This window comes from Acyrthosiphon pisum, chromosome A2, assembly GCF_005508785.2.
Source record: "Acyrthosiphon pisum isolate AL4f chromosome A2, pea_aphid_22Mar2018_4r6ur, whole genome shotgun sequence".
In the NCBI taxonomy this organism is placed as follows: domain Eukaryota; kingdom Metazoa; phylum Arthropoda; class Insecta; order Hemiptera; family Aphididae; genus Acyrthosiphon; species Acyrthosiphon pisum.
The window spans coordinates 112,192,549-112,202,597 of NC_042495.1; the positions used below are offsets into that span (position 1 = coordinate 112,192,549).

The following is a 10,049-nucleotide window of genomic DNA, read 5'->3' on the forward strand; positions in this document are numbered from 1 at the left end:
TTATAAAGTTTGACGTATTTTTCACGATAAAAAATATTTCCAGTATCTAGGAGTGTTTTTATTGAATTATTTTCACGAATGCCTGCCGTGTGTGTTACCTGTCGATACTATTATCCAGCTGTACCCAGGCCCGTAGCCAGACCAAATTTTCAGGAGGGGCAAAGCAAATTTTTGGGGGGGCATTATATATAAATGTATTAAATATTAATGCAATTTTTAATTTATTTACATTGATATCCCATTAAATTAACACAACTATAATTTTCTATCTAATAGTAATAATAATAATAATAATAATAATAATAATAATAATAATAATAATCCATTCATAATAGAATATTTTGGGAATTTACAATGAAACATTTGTTTTAAAGTTACAAAACGAATAATACTAAATAATAAAAATAAAACTTATATTAAAGTTTACATAGATAATTATAATATTCATCATATTCACTGATGTTACGTGGTTAAATTTTGAACATTTTAATATTAATTAATACAGCTTCAATTTTCTATTATTCTGCTTGTTGAAGTTCGTTAATAATAGGTCCATGTTTAAGTTTTCTGTCCGTTTGGACTCAAATGCCAATAAAGTTAAGTTGGAAAGCCGGTTATGTGACATTGATTGCCTTTGAGGATTGTCAACTCTGTTTAAGCAGGAAAATGTCGATTCACAAACTGCTGAGCTACATCCAAATACTTCAACTGCTGCTATCATTTCATATGTAGCTTTAAATGCTTTACGTTGTTGATAAAGCTCTAAAAAAATGTTCTTATTAGATATATTATTTTCTTTTAAATAATTTTTTACACAAATTATTTCTTCTTTTGAAGGAATATTAATTTTAAGATCATTAAATATTTTAAAATCATCGTAATTCAATTCGTATATGTTAGAAACAGCTTTAATAAGTTCATCATTTTTTTCAAAACGAGTTTCCATCTCAGATTTAATTATATCAATAACTTCATAAAATGTAGATAATAATGAAATATTAATATCGTCGTTGACATAATTTGTATAAGTACCAGATGATTCACTTAAAATATATTCATTCAATTTTATAGTAGTCTTTCTCTTGCGTTTTGGAGATTCAGTTTCGGTTTCAGGTAATAAATTTTCACAGTCTTTTAAAATTGCATTGAACACTTCTTCATTTCTTGATTGTTTTAAACTATTAATCACGCTATGAATAATTGGAATTGCTAAGGTTAAACCAGTTTCTCTTGATTGCAAAATTTTATCGGCTGGTTTGATGTATCTTAAACATTTTAACATAAGACACAATGCAAATCTAAATGTTTTCTTTTTCATTGTTAATGAGAGTCCTGCACATTGAGCTACTTCATTGCCATCAAATGATTTTCCATGCACTTTTTTTAGACAATTTATCATATCATCATAATTATTATATATAATTTCACATATTTTTAAATGGCTAGACCAACGTTGTTCTAACAATCTAACTGTATTATTGCCTTCGTATAATGTGTTTATTTTAAATGTGTTAAATACTTTATGAATGAGCCTACACTGATCAAAAAAGTGACCAATTTCGGTCACTTCCGACACTGCTTTGACAATAACCAAATGCAATTGATGATTATAACAATGTACATAGGGAATAGTTCGATTAAGCTTTTTTTGCATTAAAGCCTGAACCCCACCTTTAGTACCACTCATCACGCTAGCGCCATCGTAACATTGGCTGAGCATATAATCAGTATTAATATTTAATGACTTTAAAAGATCAAGTGTCATTTGCACAAAATAAGCTGCATTTAAATTTGTTGCATTTTTAATTGCTAATAAAGATTCAATTGGTTTTCCATTTTTTACGTATCGTATGGCTATGGCAATATTTTCCCGATTATTATTGTCTTTAGTTCCATCCTCCATTATAGTATACCATGGGACATCTGCATTTTTTAAATCTTCTACAACACTATTTTGCACAGCGTTATGCATAATATTGATAGTTTCATTTTGAATGAAAGGGGATAAATAAGTAGCATTTTGAGGAATTAATTTAGCGCATTCTGCAAGTTTAGTGTCTTTTTTAAGAGTGTACCGAAAAAGTGATTGAAATAAACCTTTATCTTCGTGCATTTCTAAATCAAAATCCCCACGAAGTGGTAATTCATTCACGACTAAAAATATGATTATTTCAAAAATTGATTTTACATAATATCTATGTTTTTCGAGAACGTTTTCATTCAACAATGTTGAAATTTCTGTAGTCGTTTCAACACGTTTTTGTTTATCTACCAATTTTGTTATACAAATACGGTGCGATGAAGAAGATTGATGTTTATAAAACCCTTTATTATTTGCCAAAGCTTTTTTCCAGTTAGAATATCCTGTCACAGAAAATGCAATTTCTTTAGTCTCATTATTACCAAAAATTCTGCATGGATAGCAAAATGCAACATTTTTTTCTGGACAATATTCAAGCCAATCAAATAATTTGAACCATTGACTTCTAAAAGATCTACCACCTACATTAGGATACGACGGAAGAATTATTTGATTTTTTTGATGTGTTTGAAAAATCGGTTGATTATTTGTTTTATTAATTATTGAAGTGTTCTCTGGTGTTTTATTATTATTTGAAGTACTTTCGGACATTTTATTATTTTCGGTAGTATTTTGCGACGAGTTTTTGGTTGTTTTGATTACCTATGAATCCATATTACGTATTTATGTTTGATAAAATCCAAAACTAAAAATAATATTTATTTTGTTTAATTACCTATTAAATTATATTAATTATATATATTTTAATTTTATTATATTTATAAATAAAACATTTTGCTCATTCAATTTGCTTCAAATTTAATCATAATAATATAACAATTTATTAACTTACCTTATAACAGTGATATAATTTCTTGGCACACGTGTACTGCTGCAGTCGGCGATAAAATGAAAGAATATTTAGGTGTTCTATAATAAAATGTCAATTGATAGGAAAGTATTGAGCTACGATAACGATAGCAATCAATTTGCCAACAGTCGTCGTGACACGTCAGTATCGTCGTCATGGCCCGGAATTTCCGAAATAAATACTATAAAGGTCCCCACACACTGCAGCGGTGGCGGTGGCGGTGTTATTAGCAATAAAATACATACCTACCTAAAAGTCTTTCTAATATTTTTTAGGGGGGGCAATGACTGGGTTTAGGGGGAGCAATGCCCCCCTTGCCCCCCCGTGGTTACGGGCCTGGCTGTACCACACTACTACCAGAATTTTCCCGGAAAAAATGAACAATTCGTTACAATACACGGGAGATTGGTGTATTTCGGTTTAAGTGCGTAATAACTTCATTTCTTTCATGAGAAAATCGATATATCTTCTGCCGTGAAAATACAACATATACAGTTTTAATTTTACATTCCAAAGCATGATATATTTCTAAATATTTTGATACATAAAAATCGAATTTATGACGATTATTTATTAGTTATAACTTATAAGTTATAAGTATTTAAAGTATCGCCGAGCGGAGTATTGGACCATCATTTTGTGGAGTACTCCACTAGTCCACTCCACTAATACTATTTTCCACGCAATTTAAGACAGTTCTGATGTGTCCTTCTTCTTCCTGTACCTATACTTGTTTTTCTGGGTCGTAGTTAATTAGATAAAATATAACCACTTGAAATAAATTTACTATCGCCTTAAACAATTATAACTCAGAATTTTAATTTATACATTTTTCAAATTTAATTTATATATTAATAGTTCTATTTAGATTTTAGCCACATGTTTAGAGACCACTGCGAACCCTATGATCGGAGTCACGATACAGAGCAGATAGTGCCTATTATGACAAGTTGAGACTTATTTAAATTGTCGTTGATCGTCCGTCAATTATTAGTTATATTACTTGGTACTCTATTAAATATCCTTATGATATATCTTTTACTTACTTAAAATGTATAGCTATCGAGTTCGTCTGTCGTCGGTCGACAAATTACCGTGATCCAGTATCCACAAAATAATAAAGTATGAAGTAGAAGATATAAACATAATATTACATACAGGTCATATAGACATTACACGGACCCGTCTAATATACTTATATACATCTATAACCTATATATTATGATAATATTTTCAAATACCTACAGAAAATTAATTCGGGAAATGGTCTTTGGAGAATACGGATTCGGGACTTAAGTTTCCGTGAAATGACCCTTTGGGAAAACGGACATTCGAGAAAACGTATACCTACGACGGTGACCCTCACCTTTTATATTGTATTCATGTATTATTTATCAATTTATCATATTGTTGCTCATACGAACGATATCGTTTGTATTATCTTTGTTTACTTATGCGACTGTACCTAATTATTGCGCCTGACCCGTTTGGAACTTTTTAATAAATAAATAAACAATCGAGTTTAATTCGTTTTTTCCTGAGACGATCGCATATAATATTATCTTCTTCGAGACCTGTGCGGGAGAAATGTTACCGCAAAAGGGCCTCCGATTTCGCCCCTCCCCCTCCCCCACCGGTAATAATATTATAATATTACGCTTTACCGATAGTTTATTAGTGGATTATTATTTTTATTTATAGAGAAGAGCATTGTAGACAAGACGATTATTTAAAGGTTTTGTTCCTAAATAAAATTATAGAACTATGTAATATGCATTACAAACAACAATATTACACTCGTGTCATGACATAAATATTATAGGACGTTAACACACAACTTGCACACCCATAGAAAACGCCACTGTTTACCATAATATATACACAAGATAGTTATATTTTGTAAGTTTTCGGGTGGCAACTGCAACTACATATTACACAGTGGCGTGCATAAATAGTGTGTGTGGGTGTGTGTATGCTGCAGGACTTATGCGTGTACACGCTCAGCAGACTCTCCTCGAACGCCGCTGGCCAATATCCAATTCAAAGTTTAATAAAGCGTCGTTATACCTGTGCAGCAGACTATATACAGTACACTAAATATACGTATACAATAACATAATAATACACGTAATATTATTACAACACGACACACACGCGCACGCCGCACACACACGCTGACTCGCATGAGTCTACCACTGCAGTGGCTCAGCTGGCTCGTAACAATATATTATAATATAAAATGATTCGCGGTAGACGCACAGCAGTTAAAGGATATACAGGAAGGCACACATATTATTAAGGAGCTGTACGCGGGACACGGGAGAGCCGGAAAAACTTGCAATAATAATATGAGACGTTATTCTGGTGTAAACGACGTGTGGTTTGTTTTTTGCCCCCCCCCTCCCGTCACAACAATCGACATATAAAATATAAAATTTTTACGATATATCTTTTTTTCATTATAAAATAGCAAGACCTAAATAACAGCAGTATAGTACACCCATGTTACTCTACTGTGTTTATACCTATCGGACTAATCGACCAGCAAGAGGAAAACCATAATTCGAAAGATAATATTCCAAAACCATCGCCATTTTACCGGTCACGGAATAAGGCGCAAATAATATAATATCATATGGGTAGGTAGGTGCGGGTAAGGTAGATAGGAAACCTATACCCACTGCTGCAAAAGTATAATATCAGCTTTGGCCACGTTAAGAAAGTGCATACTAAATTTAGAAAACCGTGAGGTTTAAGGTAAACCTAACGGTATTTACGATCGGTATAGGTTATCAATTATCATCTTAAACTCGGGGAAAACCCTCAGGAATACATTTCGGGAAAATAATTTATGTAGGTACACTTTTTAAGCTATTGAATATAATATGTATATAGGTATAGATTTCTGTTCATGATATAATTTTTTTTGCACACTTTCCACTTTCACTGTACAAAATATATTATTTTGTAGGTATTTTATATCAAACTTTTTTTTTTCTAATTTAATATTTCAATCGAGGGGGGGGAACAATATAATATGTAAATTTATTACACATTTATATTATAATATCACATATTGGACTCGTGCATCTAAATATTATAATCAATACGGCGAATAATGATAACCGTTTTTTTCTTTATTATTTATTTATTACTGTTTTATGGTTTTAGGAGGGTTAACCCACTGCATGGCGCACTCTATAGTCTATACTCCCTTTTATGAATATTATTATTATGCCATTTCATATTATGAGTAAATAAATTTACGACGATTTGCGTATGTTATAATAATATTATTATGTATGTTTTTTCGTTGTTTTAAAAACGATTTGGTGGCATGAAAAAAAATGTTTATTGTACACCGGCTGTGTACCTACCTGCTTCATACTTGTGTACAACTTTGCACTTTTAGGTGCTTTTTGTGGTGTTTTATTTTGTAACTGACATCACCATTTTGATAGGTGGACAAGATCACTATCGATGAGTTTTTAACGTCTGACATATTATCTGGTACGGAAATCGCGTGTTCTTCAACGTTAAAATACAAAATAAATTATTATTATTTTTGTTCATATTATTTAAGAGGAGAGACATATTATTATTGCAATCAGTAAAACGTAACCTACCTACGTAAAATATGATTTAATCGCAAACCTATATTATATTGCACTATTTGCACCGACAACTATTTGTACGGTATTTCTGATTTGATATTCACTCAATAATAATAAGAAATTATTTCAACGAAAACAATGCGTGCACATTCAGTTCGCATTAAAATGTCTAATAATCATTAGTTGTAAAATATGACTTTTCACGCCCTTTGAATTAGGTAAGGACGGCAAAGTACCTATGCAGCATAGGTACTTTGCCTAGGCTATGCTACGTGGGTAAGTTGTACACTGCAGTTGCGTGTTAAAAAACCTCGAGGTTTCGGTCGGTAGCTATTTATAATGACTCGATATTTTATTTTTTACGGCACCTGCATACTTTTCTCTTATCTAAATTTATTATTAAAACTGACCAACAGGTCGACTAGCTTAGTGTAAAATATAAGAATAGTATCCGCATTCAGGATATGACTAAATAAAGCTGATAACATTACGATGATTAATAATTATTTCTTTGGCCGTTCTCACGTCATCCATCGTCGACAACCTTCACAGGTCGTACGGAATTATTTATAAATACAACGGTTAACGAGATAAGACAATATTATGTCTAATAAGTTAATTCAAATTGTTGTTCATGATTATTATTGTAAGTCAGAACCATTTGTTTTGTGGCGTGTTTTCCTAGGGGAGTGGTTACTGCGCGTTACACACGAACATTATCTACACTACACAATATGATTAATGTAGGCACAAGAGTTACCTATATACAATTATGGTTTTACCATCAATTCATTTGTTGATGTATCTACCCACCAGCTAATATATTTTAGGTAAATAAACCTATAAATGAACATCGTAATATTATTAGATAATAGTATATGGGTTTGATGTACAGATATAAAAAGTGTTGTTTATGAAAGCTTTTTAAAATGTTGTACGATATTTAAACTTCAAAGACATATTTTATTATGATACTGATCGTCGGTCTTGTAAAGAACACTTTTATATCGTATTCGGTATCCGGTACCTTCTTATACCTATGTATTTGAAATTTGAATAAAATCGACGTTTTAAAATCCGTATTCAAATATATTTTTAGAAATGTTTTTCATATTGTTTCGGTATTAATTCAATTTATTTCAGACGCGACAGAATATTTATTGCTGTGAAATATAATAATGTACACAGAACAATAACTGAGGTAAATAATAGTAATAATATTATAATAGTAATATAACTTATAAGCAGTAGTGCGCACAGTGGAGAGCACCAGCAACCACCGAGTGCAAATGCGGATCACTGCAGTGACAACGACGACGACAGAGAGCGGGGACACGGCACTGGACAGAGAATCGTCGCAGGAAAAAAATGACAGTAATCCTCGTAACGAAAGGACGGGAAAGGCAACCAGCCGTCATTCGAACGCTGTCATGACTGCCGCGGGCCACACGTGGTGGCCTCTCAAGTCCTTAAAAGTGGCCAGAGGCCAATTTTTAACTAGTTGAAATAATTTAATAATATCATATAAAATGCACGACATGAAATGTTTCCAAGGCATTAAAATTTCCTTTTTAGATTCTGAGCGGAGCGAATCTAGTTGGTGCTTTGGAGAGGGCAAAAGTTAAAATTTCCCAGTAGTTTTCAAAAGCGCCGTAAAAAACAAAAGAAATATATTAGGGAAAAACAAGAATTTTTACGCAACATCTGTTTTCGAGAAAATCGATTTTGGTTTTTGGTGCAACTCTAAAACAGATGACTGTAGGTACATGCAATTTTGACTGAATGTTTATATTAGCATTTCTATACACCATAACATTTTCCAAATATTTTGACTTATTTTGAGCTGTTTAAATTTTTTTTAGTTGTTTTTTCTATAAATATCAATACAATTTTATTTGTTGGTTAAAAAGTTCGAAAAAATAATAGAAGGCTCCTATAGTGTATTGTTACAATGACATTTGAAAAATATTAAAAATCTTTAGCCACGGTTTTTATTTATAAGCATTTAAAACTTAAATCTTAACAAAATACGGAAAAATCATAAAAATTAGCAAATTATTTTGAGTTGAGAATTTATAAAAATTTTTCTTTTTAAATCTAAGATTTGACAATGTAATACAAGACTCCTCATAAGTTTGTCTACTTTTATCAAAAAAAAAAAAAAAAATGTCTATAAGCAAATAAAATTAAATATTTATAAGTGTTTGAAGTTCATATTTTTACAATATTGGATATACACTCGATTTTTCATGTAGTGGTTTTGTTATTTTATTCTTATACAAAAATGAATAACTGTAGATACACGAAAATTTTACTGAATGTTTATATTTTCATTTTCTATACACCATACAATTTTGAAAATATTTTGACTCTTTTTGAGCTGTTTACGGACATTGTCGGCATATAATTTTTTTTTCTATAAACATCAATACGATTTTATTTGTTCGATAAAAAAGCGTAAAAATTTAATGCAAGTTCCTAATATATTGTTACAATAGCAGTTTGAAAGCATTAAAAATACATAGACACTATTTTTTTTTTATAAGCATTTAAAGTTTGAATTTTGACAAAATTTATCAAATCTAAAATTTAATAATTATTTTGTAGTTAAAAATGTATAAAATGTTCAAATTTTATAGCTAAGGATTGAACATTTAAAACAAGGTTCCACGTAAATAGGTTATACTCGTATATAAATTATTTTATTCACAATAATGTCATAAAATATACTTAGTAATATCATAGGCTGACTCAGGGCCGGATCTTAGCTTTTTAACACCCGGGGAAAGTTAAAACAATACGCCCATCTTGGGGAGATTACCAGAATTAGTATTTTTTTTTTACGAAAAATTAAGCACACTCACACAGTATTGTGAGGACCAACATTTACAAAACCTTTTGCAATATACTAGACCAATATTTTATTTACCACAAATAATTTAAACGATTTTAACTTAAAAATGAAACATTTTAAATTTTTAGCTAATCAAGTAATTTTTCAAGTTTTAGAAGCACTTTTTAAGGCCAGTTGTACCATCTTTGATTAAAGTTAACCAAATCGGCAGAATTTGTCCGATTAAATATCTGTTATCAGCTGATTAAGCTTAATCGAAGTTTAACCGTATAGACCGTATTAATGGTGTATTTAAAGATAAAATCTGTGGTCAATATTTCTAAGTTTCAGGTTTAGAATAAATAATATTGATAATAGGTAATAACATGTATGAATTATTTATTAACAAATCTAAATAATGTATCCATTGCTTACTTTAAATATAAAAATCTTTATGTAAAAGAACAATATTTAATTTACAACATATCAATATCATACATTTTTCATTTTTAATATTTGTTACAATCAAAACTTAATATGTTTAGATACGGAAAAATACAATGAAACAAAAATGTGATTATGTACTGACAATTTTAATATGATGATTATAACATGATAAAGAAATTTACTTTATCACGGATTATAACTTATGAATTAAATGTATATACTAAAAATCTACATTCTACATTCTAAATTTTATAAATTTCCAAA

General features: G+C 30.4%; 1 protein-coding gene across 1 annotated transcript in view; it reads right to left on the reverse strand.

Moving 5' to 3' along the window:
* Positions 1 to 496: 496 nt before the first annotated feature.
* LOC103308508 (zinc finger MYM-type protein 1-like) overlaps positions 497 to 10,049 on the reverse strand; it is a 10,683-nt gene continuing 1,130 nt past the window's right edge. Inside the window, exons 2-3 of the mRNA XM_008181964.1 lie at positions 1,033 to 2,502; positions 497 to 762 (exon numbers count right to left, since the gene is read on the reverse strand). Coding sequence (XP_008180186.1) covers positions 497 to 762; positions 1,033 to 2,502 — 1,736 coding nt within the window. The remainder of the gene's footprint in view (positions 763 to 1,032; positions 2,503 to 10,049) is intronic.